At 33.7% G+C, this 20,116-nt stretch overlaps 2 protein-coding genes across 2 annotated transcripts; both read right to left on the reverse strand.

The window, feature by feature from the left end:
• Window positions 1-3,048: 3,048 nt before the first annotated feature.
• LOC129941383 (facilitated trehalose transporter Tret1-like) lies at window positions 3,049-5,547 on the reverse strand. Its single transcript, XM_056050007.1, has 5 exons — window positions 5,312-5,547; window positions 5,061-5,219; window positions 4,545-4,687; window positions 4,376-4,484; window positions 3,049-4,320 (listed from the first exon to the last, which is right to left on the reverse strand). The coding sequence occupies exons 1-5, from the start codon at window positions 5,364-5,366 to the stop codon at window positions 3,413-3,415; spliced, it is 1,374 nt and encodes a 457-aa protein (XP_055905982.1). The 5' UTR covers window positions 5,367-5,547; the 3' UTR covers window positions 3,049-3,412.
• Window positions 5,548-13,212: 7,665 nt separating this feature from the next.
• LOC129941123 (facilitated trehalose transporter Tret1-like) lies at window positions 13,213-19,101 on the reverse strand. Its single transcript, XM_056049674.1, has 5 exons — window positions 18,975-19,101; window positions 18,752-18,910; window positions 14,468-14,610; window positions 14,276-14,384; window positions 13,213-14,218 (listed from the first exon to the last, which is right to left on the reverse strand). The coding sequence occupies exons 1-5, from the start codon at window positions 19,027-19,029 to the stop codon at window positions 13,311-13,313; spliced, it is 1,374 nt and encodes a 457-aa protein (XP_055905649.1). The 5' UTR covers window positions 19,030-19,101; the 3' UTR covers window positions 13,213-13,310.
• Window positions 19,102-20,116: the final 1,015 nt, after the last annotated feature.

Raw genomic sequence — 20,116 nt, forward strand, 5'->3', positions numbered from 1 at the left:
GAATTGCGTTCCATTTTATTGATGACACGAAACACATAAACTTTTTCTATTACTTAACACAGAATGAAATCAATAATAATCGGATGTATTAGGAGCTCAAAATTACATTTTTTCTTAAATTCAAAAGCGAAGAAACGAACTAATTAAAAGAAGTGATGAGTGGTGCTTTTAGCTGTTACTCGAAAAGAATGAATATTTATTTAATTTTCTTCTTCTTCTACGTTTGAATTAAGAAAATTAAAATTGAAAATGGCCGATGTTCGCGTGATTTGAAATTTTTTCATCATAATTTAAATAATAATTCCCGATAAGTACTTACAATAATTAATGTTTTTAATTTCAATGACGATATTTTATATTATAAAAGTAATATTATTTAGTTTTCGAAAGGTTTTACCAAAAAATCAGGCCTCGCGTTCTAGTGAAATCTGATAAAAATAAGTGGAGCAAGGGATTGGAGATTTTAAGGCAAAGTTCAGCTTTTCTTCAAAACTTAAACAACAATCCGGAAGCACTTAGGCTCTTAATAGTAAAATGGAACTTCACGTATAAGCTAAGGGGACCCTTAGCACCTTTTAATCGCTGAGCCCTGTTAAAAATCCAAAAAATTGAAATTCCACCCACCCTTAAGTACCCATCCTCATTGTCCTCCAACAATCAAACCTCCTATTATAAAATAATAACACAAAACTACTTTGCATTATATTTTAAAAATTCATTCTCACAAAATTCTCTTAAACCAGATCGGACCTATTTTGGAGCGTTTGCAGAATTTTTCGTTGGGCCCATTCTTAGTCTTACCCGATTGAATATCTCCATCAGATAATGAAAAGAAATTATGATGAGTTCATTTTGAGGCCTAGCCTTTCTGCTATTTTACTAAAAAAATTACCCTCTTTTCTTACAACTGTTCTATATAAAAATTTAATTTGCCCTTATCTCAAGGAACATTTCCTTAAATATGGAAAACATATTTTATTTATAATTCCAATTCATAAGAATTAACCGACCTATTGCTAAATTTTAGCATATCTCAAACATTTTTGAAACCATTTTATAAGAACTCCTCGGCTTCCGTTGCAGATCTCTAATTACCCCAGCACAGCACGAGTTCATACAAAATTGATCTACCATAACAAAATTCGTAGAGTTCTTTTTATTCACTCTAAAAGCCTTAGAAAACGGCAATAAAGTTGATATTGTCTCCACTGACTTCAGCAAAGCGTTTTGACGAAATTTCTTCAAACTCTCCTCTTAAGGTTTAGCAACTCCTTTCCTGAAATGGATTACTTCTTACCTCAAAAATTGGAATATTATGTTCGCTCGTTCCAATCCTATTCTAGCTACTTCTGGCGTTCCCCAAGGTTGTCATTTAGACCATCCCCTCTTTATCTTTACAATTAATGACATGGTCACTAAACAATTTTTCTCAAAATCATTGTAACTCATGACGACTGTCTCTCATACAAACAGATCTTGACAACTTCTTAACCTGGTGTACTAAAAATTGCTAAGAGCTTCACATTAGAAAGTGCCAAACAATGACCTTTTCGCGTAAACAAATTGAAACAGCTCCCTGTCATTACTGTCTTCATAATCTTCCCATATATATATTAGAAAAAATACGAGATCTAGGCCTTTTATCTGACCGTGAACTGAACTTCACATTGACAAAATAATTCAAAGGGCCAACTCTGCGAAAGATTTTTTTTTAAAGGTGGGCCCAAAAAATGTTCCAACCCTTACGAACCCCAATAGCCTAACATGACGTTTGTGTTTGTCCGACTTCTACTTTAATATGCTTCGCAGGTTTGGTCTCAATATCAAATATACACATATCAAGAATAGTAAACATCCAACAAAGATTTCTTGATTTTGAACTTCAAAACCTTGTTTGATCTGACCCCTTTATCGTGATCGCCTCCGTCTGTTAAAATTGAACTCATTACTGGAATGGAGAGAAATTGCCTTCTCTTTCTCTGGCTAGGTTGACTGCTCCAACATCAAATAAAAACCACCACTCTGTAATGCTATTTATTATAAGCTCAAAGTTAATTATGGTTATTTTGCACAATTTGGAGAAACGAGCTATGTCATTGATAAGAATTTGCGACCATTAGTTAAATTTTAAAGTATATTTTTAAATATTCTCTCGAGACTTACATTACAAGCTTAATTACTTTTTAATGATAATTTGTAGCGTGTAGTGTGCAGTACCATGCGTCCTTGAATCAAATCATACTTTAGACATTATTTGATGAGAATCAAAAAGAACGGTGTTTTTGAAATGTGATAGTTTTTAGAAAACAGAACTGTGATTATTGTATATCACGATAAAGATAATCTGTTATACGAATGAACAAAATTATCGTTTCTTAAAAAGCAATATTCTTTTAGTTAACTATATAATCACTTTTTGTTGGTGCTTCTAAGTTAAGCTATTGACAAATAGGAGTTATGAGTTAGCTGTGTTGATTTGTGGTATGTGGAAAATTTAATGGATTGACCTTCTCAATGCGACCAATAAAAATAATGAAGAGATGTATCAAAATACCTTCAAATAGTCACCTCCTGCGTAGTCTTGCCGATCAGCAAAATGTATGCCTAAAGTCGCTAGGCAGGCATATCAACAGTATTCTTTAACAAAAGTGTCAGGCAATAATCTCTCCTGACGTTGCTCTTACTATAAAACAGCACAAACAAATCCTAATCGTGATAATCACCAAGAATGAACGAAGTGCAGCTTTGCCGTTTGAAAAGCCTTTTAAAATAATGCTTATTTCACAATCGTCTTAGGTTTTGTAGATCATAGAACTCCTTAATAACATTTTTAGGCAGTTTTAAATGAAGAACAGAATCTTCTTTTACGTTGACCAAGCATTTAAGTGGTAATACTGTGATTTATTTTCACTTTCGATGAATGTTTGTAAGTGATTCAGAAGGTTTCCTGATTAACTGCTTAGCTTTAAGCACTGCGCTGTTGAAGCGACCTAAGACATTCTGTTAAGAAACAAAATCAAGTACATACTCTCAAATGACAAGAACAGATTTTCAGCGTTTTTAAAATCTTAATTATTTTTATTCTTACACCTTACATGCTATAAAACTCTACATGAATGTGGTTTTTTCATTATTATTCATTTACACAATTATTTATTATTATTAAATGCATCCGTGTTTTATGTCATTTCAGATAAAAACTTATTTGGTAATCTTTATTTTAAATCTTGGCTTGGCATGACAAATGGTTATTAAAATATTAAACTTAATTCGTTAAACAACTTTAGACGTCTCTTAAAAGCAAACGGTGTTGTTAGTTCAACTTAATTATTGCATTTAATAATAATTTCCTGAGTAAAACGTAACTTAATAGATATTTTTATTACACGAATTCAATTTAAGCTTAAATTTATTATGAGCTTTGTAATTTTTCTTGAATCATATGTAAGCTCAAGCCCTTTGTTTCTATGACAAAAAAGTACACAAACACAAATCCTAAAATAGAAAATAATCCAAACACCCAGAATGCATAATATGAACCTAATGCATTTAGTTCAGGAAACCACCGAGTTACTACAAAAAGCGCCACACACGTACTTGTGCCTGCCAAAACTGTTGCTGTTGACTTGATGTTCGGTGGGATCATTTCACCAGACATCGCCCAAGGTATGGGCCCAAAACCAAATCCAAAAAATATATTAAACATTATTAGCGCCGGTATCGGAAGCCACATAACTTTTGATGCATTTCCAAATGCTTGAATGTAAAAGAACACGCCGAGGGCTATCAAAGCTATGGACATTCCTATCGATGAAACGAGGAGCATTTTCTTACGTCCAGCACGTTCGATGACAAATGGTGTTAAAAGGTTTGACATCAGTTGAACTAGACCAAGAAGGATGGTCGCCAAAGCGGGATCCAAATTTGTCCCGGCATCGATGAAAATCGATTGACTATTAAATGTCACTGCAGTGGTACCACTCATTTGTTGTAGGAACAACAGACCACAGACAATAAGAAGAGCCTTCCTGTAGGAATGGTTATGGATAATGTCAACAATTCGACTTTGATTCGACATACAATCATCGACTTCTTTCTGAATTGTTGAAGCTTCATCTTCCACTTCGTTGGCACTTTTTCCTCGCAGAATTTGTAGCGAATCTATGAGATTCGGTTTATCACCTTTCATCGCATAATAATATGGACTTTCTGGCATAAATAAAAATGTCACAAAGAACAAAATTGGAATAGCTATGCAGCAATATTGAAAAGCCAAATAACTCACATGCGGCCCTATTATATAAGTATAAAGAATTCCACCTATTCATTAAAAAAATAGTTAGGTTTTGCTAACACTGAGGAAAAAAACACATACTAAGTACGAAAATAGTTATAAGTGAACCCAAAGCTCCTCGGTTATCATCGGTGGCTATTTCACCAATGTACATTGGGACCACAGCTCCTCCACCAGCTCCACCTAAGCCCTGAAGTTATAACTTTTAATATGATTAAGTCAAGGTAAACACAAAGAACGCCATACAAACCTGTAAAAAGCGTGCCACATAAATAAACCAGACATCAGTTGTAAGTATTAAAAATATGTACGAAACTATTATGAAAAGTGAAGAGAAGAGAAGGGTCCACTTTCTCCCGATTGCATTTGCCACATCTCCAACAAATAGGGATGCTAAAATAAAAGAGCAAACGGAAATAAAAGTATTTTAAATATTTAAATAGTCTCTCAGTCATAAATATCGACGAAGACGAACTAAGCACATCTCAACTGAATCTTAGTTTACAAAGAGACAAGACGGATTAAAACTTATAGAGTGGGTTTAGTTTGAATCTTTTATCAGTGATGTCGTAAGATTAACAAATTTTAATTGAATCACTAAATTTGGTTATTTAATATTTCTAAGGCACGGATTAAATACTAAAATAAATTTGCACAAGTCTTGAAGACTGAAATATTCTATGTAAACAAATAAATTTATCGAGTAATGAAAAATGAACTGCGATTTTATTATTATAAGCTTTTGGCGTATATTTTTGTAACTTACATATGAACGCTCCAATTGAGATCAAAGAACCAATCCAGCCTTCTTGAGTGGCAGTTATTGAAAAATTTAATGGACTATCAGGGGTTTGTTCTCTCAGCTTTGGGGTTACAGGAGATGTCCATCCGATATAAGACCCAATGCAAAAACCCATCATATTGGCTTGAATTTTAAATAATTAATTAAAATATTTCTAGATTATTGGATACATTTTTATTTCTCAGGAACACTTTATTTCAAACACAAACACTCACCACATATTGCAACTAAAAAAATACGATATTTTCCAAAAAATCCTTTTATATACATTTTGTAAGGAATTCGAATTTAAATAAACTATATTGTTCTTTAAAAAATCATTAATTATTCAATAATTAACTCATTGCAAGCAAAATGCTGAGTTATTTAAATAAAAGCTTGCTTAAATATAAGAACCATTATCGTTGTAACTCCAACTTCTATGAAAGTTAATCACGTACTAAAGTTATATTGTTCCTCAAATAATTTCCAGATAAAAATGCATCTATCTGTATTATTTTGCGATGGCAACACGGGGCGGTGAGTGAAAATGAAAAACCAGCTTTATTCGATGAGAAAAACAGATCAATCATTACAACAGATATTTAAGAGAAGTATCTACTTTCTTTTTTTACTGACAGAATTCACTGTTAGAACCAGTTTTATTACATCATTTTTGAAAAAAGTGCATGCACAATTCTCTGTCTTAAATTATTCCCCATTGTTTAGAGATTATAAGTTCAAATATCTGAATTATTATGCAATATTTACCTAAGACTGACAGATAAATGTAATAAGTTTGCGTGCAGTAGATCTGCATATGCGTGTTGTCTCTATTTCTAAATTCACTGCGGAAAATCATTGCAGCCAACACTGTTGATAAAAAAAATCACAGTTGATCTTTTTTTGGCATTACTCATGTTTCTGACGTTCTTAAAAACAGAATTCCCTAATATACTAAATCATTAGTTTAAGAAAATTCGATAGTCCCTCTGATAACTATCGCAAAACTGATATTTAGTGAAATGTTTAACTTATAGCGCGTCTTTAGCATCGTCTAAGAAGTCTCATGAACTTCATAGCGCTGGCATTTGACAACTGTTAATTTCATCTGTCACTTGAATTGCCATAATATAAGACACATTTTTCCCATTGATAATAAAAGAAAAGAATCGATTGTTTCGAATTTCCTGGGGAGCGTAACAAAACTTCGACAAAAGATTTTTTTAGAAATATTTTTCGGGATTATAGTAAATAGAGAAACTGTTTTACCAAATGGAAAGTATGTATTTAAAGAGCTGTTATTTTAGGAAATAAATCAATACTTTTTAGACTGCTTAAAGATCATATTTAAAAAGATTTGATAGATGATTTTCAATTGTTTGGCCAACCATATTTGGATATCCAAAATAGGTATTAGCATTCGGAAAAAAAGTTTGGACATTGGTTTTTAACATTAAATTTTTTTCGGAGTAAATTGTTTTGTTTAAATTTGTTTATTTTAGAACCTTTCACTTGGTTCTAATTGTTGCTTGAGGTGTTGTTGAACTTTTGCAGATTCGTAGTATCTTACTCCTAGATAAGGAATCCATACGTTAAGATTGGTCAGATTATCAGTTTCTATACAAGCAGCTTCGTATTTTTACTCAATCCCGGTCGCCTCTTGAGTAATGGTTGTACTAAATGCAAATGATGTTTTCAACATTAGGTAATCATGCTTCTTGAACTTATTTTTGTTAATAAAGTTGATCTCTAGGTATTTAGTTGTTATTTTGGCTGCTAACTCGGAAACTTCACTTTCACTTCATCACAGCGTGTAGCAATACTTATTTTCTTCTGATGATTGTGACTGGTGTCCGGAAGCATATGAATTCTTTTTTGATACTGTTGACTTTCCCCACTGAAGGTAGTATTTATATAGGTGTTTTGTGGGAGTATTCTTCTGGCAGCGATTTCTGGAGATGCACCATCATCTGTTGCGTATGTGATTGAATCGCCTGCACAAAGCTTCGTCTTTGGGTCAGAAACGTTGGCCCAGTTAGTTAGCGGTATAATTGTTGATCCTCGTGTTACTTCAGCCCAAATTCTTCTATTTGATGATGCAAATTTTGTATAAGCTTTAGTAAATGATTCGACAGTACTAAATCCGAAAGTATGAATAGAAATCGTTCTATAGAAACACTGTCAAAAGCTGCTTCGATGAACTGAATCACTTTCGAAATAAATATTTGTTTTATACCTTTTTTGCTAAGCGAATTTGAACTCAGAATTTTGCCAATACGAGCTCATGAAGAACTAAAGAAATCAGAGCTTTTTTTTTCGTATTGAATATTCTAGTAATAGAGTAACAAACTTCGTTATCGTTGATTCCTATTAATTGGTGTGACCGAAATTATGAAAATACAATTCAAATAAACCCAACGTCATTATGCTCTCTAAGACTGGATTAGACTCAAGGCATTAGCTATTCTTTGCAAAATACTCTCTATTCCAAATGGATAAAAATACTTCTACTAAAACTTGCACTGCTGTTTTAGTTAACTCATTTCTTCATTGTGGTAAGGTCTTTCTTCCTGGTTTAACCACCTTCGAGGTGACTTGCGTAGGCCTCACTTTGGACAACAATGAGTACTTTCTCCTTGTGTCCCTTTACAATAAATAAATAAGCGCATCCCAAACGAACATTAAGCATTCTTCCAAAACCATTCCAATTTTATAATCGGTGGTGGCTTTAAACTTCGCCACCAATTGTCAATAACATACAAACAGCGACACTTCTTTTCGATAACGATTCAGTTCATTCTATAAGCCCTGAAATCGTTCTCTGCTTTTATTCTATAGAATAAAAGAACTAACTTGGCTCAGAACAGCCTCAAAGAATGGTTTAGAAACAAAATGAAAACTCTTGTTGAAATAAAAGAGAAAAAATGTACAACCAAGTATACATAGAATTTTATTTAGAGAATAATGAATGTAAGCTGATTGTTCGCTTAAGGAAAGATTTGAATCGCGTGAATGAGATTGATATAGATATGCTTGGATAAAAATAAAATGGACACTAGGTGCGTTCCATGTTTTTGTGATGGGTTCTATTGGATGCGTTAGACAATGTTTTATTCAACAACTCTTATCCCTGACTCTCACTGTATCAAGACCCAAAAAAAATCCGTCAAATATCTTGGAATCAACTTTTCTGAGGGATGTAAATTCAAACAAAACCAACCATTATTATAGCAATACGTGCCTTTACGAAACTCCTAGCAAACAACAGAACACAGAATACAGAAACATGTACTTACTCATCATCTATGATATTGTAGATGCTTTGGGCCATATTAAGTTTTCATATATAGCTCCGACAGAAGGTGACTTTACACAGATTTAATCTTCGTGGGCATCACTTTCTTGTTGGTGGAGACTTTAATGCAAAACACACCCATTGGGGTTCAACAAAAGGCAAAAGACTTTTCCAAGCAGGCCGTAAATACAATTGCGAATTCTATTCCTCCAGGTCGCCAACTTACTGGCCTTCCGATACTAACAAAATACCGGACCTTATTGACTTTTTCGCAGCTAAAGGAACCAAACGAAATCACATTAGTGTCGAAGGTAATTATGACCTGTCATCAGATCATACTTCAGTGATTCTATCACTAAGTGAATCGGAAGTACTAGAAAAAAGTAATCCAAAGCTTGTAAATAAGAAAACACACTGGAGTGCTTTTAGAGAAAGGCTTTTAGTTTTATAAATTTAAGATCTCCACCATTGGAAAACTGCTGAAGTAATTGTCATACCAAAGCAAGGTAAACCACGTACAGAAGTGACGGCTTACAGACCAATATCGCTTATACCAATTATGGCAAAAGTTTTTGAAAAACTGCTTCTGAAGAGACTTAGCAAAATCATAGAAGAAAGAAGGTTAATCCCAAACCATCAGTTTGGCTTTCGAAATAAACATTCCACGATAGACCGAGTTTAAAGAATATCGGATGTTATAGAAAAAGCAATAGAAGAAAAACAAGTATGTTCAGCTATTTTCTTAGATGTTGCTCAAGCTTTTGACAAGGTTTGGCATGAGAGACTTGAGTTTAAACTGCAAAGGGGTCTTCCCAGGCAGTACTTTGAAATATTTAAATCGTTCATCTAATCAGGGCCGTCTTTACTCCTTTGGGGGCCCTGGGCACTGTTCGAAAACGGGGCCCCTTTATGATTATATAAAAATGTCATGTTATGTAATAAAGGTATACAGAAAAAATCATATAGCTTTGAATTGATATTTATTCTTTTTGTTTTGGAAATAAATACATTTTTTTTAGTTCATTAAAAAGATAATTAGTTATTGCAGCAATTAAAACATAAACATAAACATATTAAAAATAAAAACAGAAAATAAATATCTCATATAAAAATTCAAAACTAAAATAAACAAAGTTTAATGAATCGGTCTTTTTTCATTTTCGTGTCGACTAATTTTCAAGTAGTCTTTTAAATACAGGCATTCAGCATGTAGTTCATCTCGATTTAAATCTCCGGTGTGAAATTTAGCAAAAGATTTGCAGTTCTCTTTTAAGTCTTTTGAATTCAGATTTTTTAATCGAAAAAAAGTGAAAACGTTTGCCAATCTTTGTATACGAACCTAGTTGCTGTTTCAAATGAACGCTTAGTGTGTTGACAATGGGAAGAAGGGTTTCAATTTTAAATCTTTCTTTTGAACTCAGAATTACTGACGTCCCAGAGCCGTCAAAAACAGTATATCGTGAGCTTCTGCACCTCATCCTTTCAGGAAGGTCCTTATATTCAGAATCCGGGGTTTTTGTCTGGCTCACTCAGCAAATTTATTGCAATATCCAGGGTAATATTTTGGTTAGGAAGTAAAGTACTTGTTTTATTAATTTTTTGCAATACAGAGTTCCAAAGTTCTGTAAGTATGGTAAATTCAAGCTTAGACATTTTTTTGCAAAGACTAAATGCTTCCTCTCTGGCCTAAATGAGCAGTCAACACACTCCATAGATAAGAAGATACCGAAAATAAGTTTAACAATTTTTAAATAATGTCAAAGAATTTGGTTGCTTCTAAGACACACCCAGCCGCATGCACTCCTACCAAGTTTAATGAGTGCCCTGCATATTCTACAAAAGTGGAAAATTTACAATTTACTTTTATTCTTGCCTGCAGACCAGAAAACCTTCCTGACATATTTGCCGCGTTGCCGTAGCTTTGGAATCTGAAATCTGTTATCAATCTGTTATCAAAATGTCATGATCCTCCAAAAACTTCAGTATGGTTTCCGCTAAATAATCAGATCTATATTCGTTAATTGGAATAAAGTCCAAAAACCAACAGGCTCGTTTTACGTAGCGAATAATAAATGTTAGTTGATCAACATTAGCGCTCACTGAAAAATGTTTTGCCATTTTGACTTTTTTTACAATGATTTTCAAAACCTGTCTTCCCATGATATGAATAAAATCATTACAGATATTTGCTGAAAAAACGCATGACCACTTTATGGATTTCCAAATTTTCTTAAATGATCTGCGAAAAACCGGTCAAACTCGCTAAGCAACTCAATGCATCCCAAACAATTCCCGTTATTGGGAGATCCGAGGATCTCATTAGCACCGCAAAATGGAAGCCCACTCGAAGCTAAAAACCTTACAACAACTACAATCCGAGTTGTTGCAGTTTCATGATTAGGGCCCTGCCCCTGGCTTTTTGATTCATCTCCGGAATTTTTAGAAGATGTGGAGGACGAAATTTCTTCAACTTGGGAAGATGACGACTCATTGTCATGCAGCTCCCCTTTAATGTATAAATATTTCTGAAGAAAATGACTTAGGTATGAAATAAAAATGTGTGTTTGAACATTTTTAATTTCTTTTTACAAATGAAGTTTGGACTTTTACTTTTTCGGATTTCCGGAAAAATAAAAATTTGTATGTAATTTGACATATTTTCTGGATGGAAATCTATAAAAGTGACACTCACAATAAGGCTGACCACATACGAATACAATGATGTATGTGTAGAGATTAATGTATTGATTATTATTGATTACTTGCAGACGTTTCTCCTGCAATTGAAGTGAAATACAATGTCAGTTTCGGTAATTTCTCCATTAATTCTTTCTGTTGTTTAGATTTCTTCCTTTTTTCGGATCAACACACATATAATTTCGCAGGGAATGTGATTTAAATTGTTCACCAAAGGTTGTTGTTCAGCAAGGAAAGTACAAATTCTGATCATTCATTATGCATCTTAAATTATATCGAAATATTTTTTTCTTGAAAAAAGACCAATAGAGGTTAAGTGATGTTTTAGCAATGTGGGGGCCCCTGGTGATTGGGGGCCCTGGGCCTGGGCCCAGTGGTAAAGAGGGGTCTGCATCTCAGACCGATTGTTTAGAGTAAGGAAAGATCGAGAATACTCGGAATTGAAGAAAATAGAAGCCGGTGTACCACAGGAAGTGTCCTAGGTCCTACCCTGTATTAACTATACACAAGGGATATTTCAGTTGGTAATCACACCATTATGGCATCATCTGCAAAAGATGATACCGCAATTTTGGTACCTGTCAAATATGTCTCTAAGGCAGCAGTAAAACTACCAAATGCCGTCGACACATTGACACCTTGGACTGAAAAACGGCGTATCAAACGCAATGAAACAAAATCTTCACATTTAAACTTTACAAATAAAAAGATAAATAATATTCATTAATAATCAAGCTGTACCTTACGCCAATACGGCTTAATACCTTGTAATGACTTTGTACTGGTTACGTGGTAACAACTCTGATTTATCAATCCAAAACAAAATAATGCTGTATAATCAAGTATAATCCTGTTTGGACCTATGGAATCCAATTATAGGGCTGCACAAAGAAAACAAATACCGATCATCAAATACCATCATCCAAAAATTACAAAACAAAGTCCTTCGTGGAATAGTTAATGCACCTTGGTACATAAGAAATACCGATCTACATCGTGACTTACAAATAGAAATGGTTACAAAAGTTGTTAAATAATACTCTGTATCGCACAACCAGAGACTGCAAAGTCATACTAATTCTGAAATGGAGTCCGTCTTAAATATAATAAACCATTTTCGGAGATTAAGAAGAACAAAGCCTCATGAGCTTATGGTCTAAAAAAACATGGGAAAGTATTAAAAGTTTAAACTTCCCCCAAAGTGATTGTACAAAGTTAAGAAAGAAAAATCTGTAGTCGATCCTTAAAGATTGGTCCTGATGAAGAGGTGGTTTTAGTGGTTAAAAGTCCCACACTACTTGGTGCCGAATAATGCCAAGTGTCTTTTGAAGATTTCCCCCTGTAAAAAAAAATATATAAATATAGCTCCAATCTACTCCTCTTAGCAGATTGGTCTGTAAAATTCTATAAAAAATGCATTAGAATTCATATTTTGTTCATTTTTAAAATCATTAAATTAATAAATTTATTTAGGGTTTTCATTTTATCACTTAGTTTTTCTTTTCATTCGTTATAGTTTTTTTGTTTATTGAATTGAATTTTAGATGTCAGAAATTATAGGGGTTAACATAGCGATAATTGAGTGAATCTCATAATTCAGTATTACAACTCTTATTTTAGTGAGCGAGTTGACTCACTTTTGATAAAGTTCTTAGAATTCTGTAGTAAACATGTATTTGGACCAACTTCTTATCTCATAATTCATAATATGCAATAAATACCAATACTTGAATAAGGCCGCATTACACTTAAGACTCATTTATGGATGATGGTATTACCTATCATAAATCCATTTTTAAAACTAAATTTATAGTTGCGATTGAACAGATTTTTCAATATAACTTAACCTTACGATTTAAAAGTTACTTAAATATATTTAATTCAAGAACATGGAAGAAAGTTTAATTGTTTAGCTTTATTTCCTTAGATTTAACTTTCCTACAATTTACGGCTTATTTGATAAAGCACTTTTCATAACAAGAATAACTCTTCGAAGAATTGTCAATTCCTCGCAATACCCGTAAAAAAACTTTAGATGGCACAAGAAGAGTTTGGGTTCTAGTGCCAGCAAGATTGATATTCGATTCACGTTTAGGAATGAAAGAAATATGTCTGCGTCTTTTTCATATTCGTTGGAGATAGTCAAGTAAAACTTTCTTTGTAATGTCAATCCTCATTATAATCTTAAAGAACTACTTAAACATTAGGTACAATACATTTTTTTTTCGAAATTTTTCAAATTATTTGGGTTTTTGTAGTTTTTCCTGAATCTTTTGTAAACTCAATCCCTTAGTTTCAATGACAAAAACTTTAACAAAGAAGAACGCCAAGACACAAAATCCGCCAAACAGCCAAAATACATAAAACGCTCCCAAAACATACAATTCAGCAAACCAACGTGTAACAATAAAAGAAACTGCCCAAGTTAATGCACACGCTATTGCCATTGCATTTGGCTTGATATTCGAAGGGAACATTTCACCCATCAATGCCCAAGGCACTGGTCCAAAACCGAAGCCATATGAAGCTTTCAACAGCATCAAAGCTGGAATTGGAAGCCAAATGATATTCAATCCATTGGTTTCTTTTAAATAAAAGAACAATCCAAGTGCAATCAATGGTACCGCCATTCCAACTGACGATATGTATAGAGTCTTCTTACGTCCAGCACGTTCAATGGCAAATGGAGTTATGAAATTCGATATCAGCTGAACTACTCCAAGAATTATTGTCGCAAAAGCTGGATCCAAAAATGAGTCAGCACTCATGAAAATCGATTGACTATAGAGTGTCACTGCATTGGCACCACTCATTTCGTGGAAAAATAGCAAACCACATGTAATGAATAGGGCCTTCCTGTAAGTACGGTTGCGGAAAATGTCAATAATTCGGCTTCTATTGGACATGGACTCATCGACATCTCTCTGAATTTTAATTCTTTCTTGTTCAACATCAATGTCACTTTTTCCTCGCAAGATTCGGAGAGAATTGATAAGATTAGCGTCTTGTCCTTTAATGGCGTAGTGATATGGTGTTTCCGGCATGAAGACAAAGATGACAAAAAACAGCACTGGTACAGCCATGCAGCAATATTGCAACGTCAAGTAACTTACATGTGGACCTATGATGTAAGTATAGAGATTCCCACCTGTCAAAAAAACCTACTTAGTTATGTCAATCTTAAAGCAAGTTAAAATAGTCTTACTTATTACGAAGATTGTCATTAGAGAACCCAGAGCTCCTCGCGTATCGTCGGTGGCTATTTCACCAATATACATTGGAATCACACCTGCTCCACCACCTCCCCCGAAACCCTAAATGATTTGTAAATAAGATTGTTTTTTATTTAAGATCAGAACTTTTTTAGTTAAAAGTGTGCCATATTTATTTGACTTACCTGCAAAAACCGTGCTAAATATATGAACCAGATATCGTTGGTTAGTATTAGAAATATGTACGAAACTGCTATAAATGACGAGAATAAGAGAAGTGTCCATTTTCGTCCAATTGTATTTGCCAATGATCCAACAAAGAACGGGACTGTGAGAGAAAGAAAATGATTTTGTGAAGTTTTAGAGATGTGTAAGTGACAGATTGAAATAACATCTTGACATATTGTCGTTAGTTTCTGTTAAAATTGCAGCAAGCATGGATATGACATCGCTTTTTGGGCCATTAAATAAAACACACAACAAAGTAAGGAAATAAGAATTTTCGAACAAAGAGACTTCTGCATCAGCCTTATTTTTGATGCTATAGATGCCAAATCCACATCAATTATTAAATTCTCATAGAAAGTTAATGTAACCGGTTCGTTTTGCAAAATTGAAAAATTGACATTCTTTCACGTTTCATCAGCCATATTTCAAAAACCAGCAGAGATATTGACTTCAAATAACGAATTGTTAGTTTGATGAGGAATGTCGGCAGGCAAATACTGCCAAACAACAGGCACGCAAATGTGCGTCATCGTCACTTTTTACGCTCGTTTCTAATGGCAATCCTTTTGTAAGCTTGATTAATAAAGCCAATTTGCTTGCAGCACAGTATGCTGTTAATTCGATGCTGCCAATGAGTGACATGCACTATTAGCACCATCGTACAATTGCACTTACGTCCGTTCTTTACAATGTCATGGAAACTCTGATCAATTTTCAGCTTAAAAAATTTCTTAAAGAACGGAAGCTTCTTAATGACCGGCAGTATGGCTTTCGTTGCAATAGATCCACTGGTGATCTCATGGATAAACCATGAACCATGATAAAGCCGAACAGTGGAACAAATCTTTACATCGTTTTGGAGAAAGTAAGATTATTTCACTTGATATTTCAAAGGCGTTTGCTAGAGTTTGGCACCAAGCTGGCTTATCAAAAATGCGTGCATTTGGTATTGATGAATCCCTTCTTCGTTGGGTTAGAAATTGCCTTTCGGAACATTCAATTCAAGTAGTATTGGACGGGTTCAAATTTGATATCCACAAAATAAACGCTGGTGTGCCCCAGGGCTCCGTTTTGTCTCCGACACTTTTCCTTATATGTATAAATGAACTTTTGTCTGAATCTTCTTGCCAATTTAATTGTTTCTCTAATGACAGCTTCTTATATTCGTTTGTAGATTTTCATTCTTGTGCTTCGGATGTGGACTACAAACGGCAGCGTATTATAAGCTGATTAAATTGTGTGTAGAATTTGATGCTTCGAAAACTCAATGCTGTCTCCTCACGTCAAAAGCGTAGCCTTCCCCCAATGCTACTATCCATGAGTGGTACTTGCATCGACGAGACTGAACAGCTCAGTGTTAGGTATGAGCATTACAAACCACTTGACATCGCGAAAATTCTGCTAAGTGTGTAGGCTTTCTCCGAAGATGCTAGAAGTATTTAACCCCTTCTGATTTATCCATATTCTATAGAGCCTATATTCGACCGAAACTCGAGTACAATTCTTATAATTGGGCAGGTGCTATTATTACCCACTTGAATCTCTTGGACAGAATTCAAAAGAGAGCTCTAAAAATGTTAGGAGACCGTTGTCCTACTGAAACTTTTGCATCTCTCGAGCACCGTTGGTCGTAGGGTTTCATGTTTCTTATTATTTAATCGCTACTTCCTTAAGCAATGCTCTAATGAAATAGCCAGTTGGATTCCTCCTCTCAAAGAATTGAACCGTAACATCCATTCTTCTAGAAATGCTCATCAGTTTGCCCCTGAACCCAATTTCGAACGTACTGTAAAGTACAGAGATTCTTTCTTTAGTCGCAGACTCAATATTTCCCAGTTTCCCACTCATTACAATGTACAGACATTCAAAACCAATGTGAATCGGTATCACCTTTTTAATCCTATCTTCCCTTCTTAATTTCTCGCACTGTGTACATTAGAAGGGTATTCATATCCCCTTGAGTGTGAGCATAATATAAAAAAATGCTGAGGATAAAGAAGGCCCACTTCTGCAGAGCGTATAACCACGACGACGCACGAACCGAATTCCGCTTTCAGACAGGACGATCCATTCAATATCGATGACGCAAGCCAACAATCCCGTCTTCCCGGCTTAGACGAAGTTTAGATTACCATATATTTATAATATGAAGTCTAACAAAGCCGCTAGAGCAGATGGCTTGAGTGCCGCGCTCTTCAAAGCATCTAAACCGAACCTTTCAATGGCAAAAACGAGCTTTAGACAAAGTGATGGACTGTCAAGCGATTTCGTTCTTGAGATAATAATGCCCCTACGTTAACACTATCTTCCAAAATACTGTCCAATTACTAGCATATAAATATGATATTGACATAACCGGAAGAAATCAGAGTCATGTTAATGGAGCTTTTTGTAAGAGGTGGCAAAAATGGTTTAAGCGGTTAATGAGGGCAAAACAAAATATATATTGTCATCAAGAAAGGGCCTTCAACACTGACGTCTCGGTTAAAAAGGTCACCATAGACAAACGTAACTTTGAGGTAGTTAAGGACATTGTTTACCTACTCTTGCTAATCGCTGTTTGTTTGGGAAAAAACCATGAACTATGACAAAACCGGATGAAAGCGGAAAAGTTTATGCGTGAGCTACTGTCCTGTTTGCATAGAAGGTGAATGGAGTACAGCGACGTAGACTTAGACAGAAGGATAGAAGATAGCTGGATCATTTACGGCGCATAGAAACCAATGCTCTGGCTCGGTAAGTCTTTGATTCCACTCCACAGAATAGCGCCGTAAAGGAAGGCCGTGACGTGATATCAAGTTCTTATACTTTTATAGGTAAAAAATTGAAAAAAAATATTTTTCCTCTCGAATATTTGCGAAAAAATGTTTATAAAATCTAAAATTTTAATATGCATCAAAAAATAGTGTTTCTGACAGCAAAAACAATAAAAATAAAAACAAATAAAATTTCCAAAAATATTGATTTTGGAAGGAAATTTGGTATCAACAAATTAAAACATCGGCTTTAAATTAATTGTATCTTATAAAAAACGTTGTTTTGTTAAATTTTTAGAAAAATGAAATTGATTGTTTTTTTTACAAAAAAATATAATTGTACACAAAATTTGTAAGAACTGATTTCCGACTAATAAGTAATTGTTGATATTGACTTAAGAACTTGTAGAATGATGTTTAATTCATTTAAAATATTGTTGGTAAAAGTTACTTCAGCTTTTAGAAGAATCCACTTGACATTTTTTTACAAAAACTTACTAAAATTACAAAACAACTAATAAAATGGTCTTAATTTTTCCTCTGAACAAATAGGACCGATTACAATAACTCCCTAATAAGCTCATAAATGTTTGTGTGTTGAGAATCATATCGAGAGTGCTATTTGTCGATATTTTGCAAGAGCAATTGCCGATTACAAACTGAAGGCCGTGAAATACTTCTGGTTTTTGACAGTTGACATTTTCTACGGCCTAACTTCAGATATATGGCTCTCTTCTATTTACTGAATTAAAATGTTGACATTAAATTGTTTATGAAGTCAATGTGCAGTTAATGGTAAATATCATTTGTTTTTACGATATGCCCTGTATCAAATTCAAATGGGTCAATAAACTTCTATTTTGATAAGTTAGTATTTTGTTCCTAACTTATGATTAGAGCTGAAGAAAACAGTAAAGCCTATAAAATTGTATAAAAACTGCGTGAAATAAACCAAAATTTTTAAAACAAGTTAATTCAGGTACCTACTTTGACTATTGACTAAATCTAAATATAGATAATTATTTGGAATCATTTTTTGTTAATAATTGTTTATGAGCAGAGATAAATAAAATAAACGCGTTTGTATGTTTACAAACAGTTTATTTGATGAAATACAAATTTGACTGCGAAGTTGATGAAACTGAAGATGTCGAACTAAGAACAAAAGATCAAATTTTTATCTTTTTTCTTCAAATAAATTATTTATGTCGGTTGTAAAAAAAAAAACAGAGCAATATAAAATGTTTAAATCATCTTTCGACTTATTATATATATGTTTGACTTTTCAAAAATGATCTTGTTTTTATTTCCCAATTATCCTACCAAAGTGGAAAAACTAAAACAATATCCTTTTGATCCTATCTTTCTCCCTATCAACAATTTTCATTTTGAAAATCCCCCTGTATGTAGGACCTTCAAGTGAAATTTAAACGTGTAAAGTAAACACTAAAACTTTTAAACTCACCAAATACATTTTGAACTTACCAGCTAAAGCTCCAATTGAAGCCATAGAACTTATCCAACCTTCCTGTGTGGCAGTTACTCTATAACTTAATGGACTGTCTGCAGACTGATTACGCAGTTTTGGCATCACAGGTGAAACCCATGCCATGTAGGCTCCAATGGAAAAACTCATCATGTTCGCTGGAATTTCAATTTAATTTAAACAAGTGTTTTTTTGTTTTGTTTTTCTAAATATTAAACTCACCACATATTGCAACAAAAACAACGCGATATTTTCCAAAATGATAAGTTGTATACATATTTAAGAGTTTTTGTTTTTAGAACGTTGAGTTGCGGTACAAGAAGCGCGAGCAACAACCTTTCGTGTTGAAATTCGCAACTGAAATGAAAGCGAAAGGTAGCTTCAAATAATTGCTGCGGACGATATCATGAGTTCTGGTGGTTTGAATTTTTTATATTAACAACATTTTATATTTCTTCTCAACAAATTTAGCCAGATATGATATTTAAAACTGTTCTTCATTCGGAATGAACTTTTATCTTTGTTGTAAGAAACAATTATCAAATTTATAGCAAAAGTTCTGTTAATTTTATTTGTAGGCCCATTTCAAAGTTCGACAAACTAAAGACAGCTGTCCTAAAGAAGCTTAAAAGACTAATTTATTAAACTTGTTAAATCATCCAAGTTAGCAATTGCTTGCGTTTGCTTAAATCAAATTAGAGAAAATATTCAGCTGCCTTTTGAATTCTTTATTATTTTTCTTGGGAAGTGAGATAACTAATGAACAGCTGTTCAGCTTGACACTTCCTTATAATGGGTTGTTTTTTTATGTTGGAGTCTTAAAAATTTAAGTTGGCAACACTATTTTAGCTGGAGGCCTTTTTATCAGTTCTCACGTGATTTATTTTTAGTTATGTTTGACAATTCAATATGAATACACTAACACCTTGTTTAGCGAAAAACTCATTTTTAGTTGAATTGATACTTCAAAAAATATAATTGTCCTAGATCCACAAAAACTGACACCTTGGTGTGCTTTATGGCCCATTGGAATAATTGCTCTGTACTTCTTTAAGGACAATGATGGCCAGAACGTTAATTATGACCACTATATGGCCACGATTACAAGTGTGGCTCCAGATTTTGAATCAGTGGACTCACACACTTTATATATAGACGAGTTTTTGGGAACTGCTTCAAAATGTTCTGTAAAGTAGCCTCAGAAAATCAAAATACAAAATTGGTATCTTGACCGCATACATTATTGCAAAGATTAAAGTGCCAACATTTTGTTATAAGATAACTTTCATATAGGAACTATTTGGCAAGTGTTTAATCAAACATGATGGTAGAGAAGTTGAAAAAAGTTGGTCCCCCATTCCGTT

The sequence above is a fragment of the Eupeodes corollae genome, chromosome 1 (assembly GCF_945859685.1).
Source record: "Eupeodes corollae chromosome 1, idEupCoro1.1, whole genome shotgun sequence".
NCBI lineage: Eukaryota > Metazoa > Arthropoda > Insecta > Diptera > Syrphidae > Eupeodes > Eupeodes corollae.

What these genes read in the sequence shown, in the direction of transcription:
- LOC129941383 (XM_056050007.1), bottom strand. Translation starts at nt 5,366, where the DNA reads ATGTATATAAAAGGATTTTTTGGAAAATATCGTATTTTTTTAGTTGCA. An exon ending in ATGTGGCACGCTTTTTACAG is followed by an intron (nt 4,485 to 4,544) that starts GTTTGTATGGCG and finishes TTATAACTTCAG; the next exon opens with GGCTTAGGTGGAGCTGGTGG. An exon ending in TATAACTATTTTCGTACTTA is followed by an intron (nt 4,321 to 4,375) that starts GTATGTGTTTTT and finishes TTTAATGAATAG; the next exon opens with GTGGAATTCTTTATACTTAT.
- LOC129941123 (XM_056049674.1), bottom strand. Translation starts at nt 19,029, where the DNA reads ATGTATACAACTTATCATTTTGGAAAATATCGCGTTGTTTTTGTTGCA. An exon ending in ATTTAGCACGGTTTTTGCAG is followed by an intron (nt 14,385 to 14,467) that starts GTAAGTCAAATA and finishes CAAATCATTTAG; the next exon opens with GGTTTCGGGGGAGGTGGTGG. An exon ending in AATGACAATCTTCGTAATAA is followed by an intron (nt 14,219 to 14,275) that starts GTAAGACTATTT and finishes TTTTTTTGACAG; the next exon opens with GTGGGAATCTCTATACTTAC.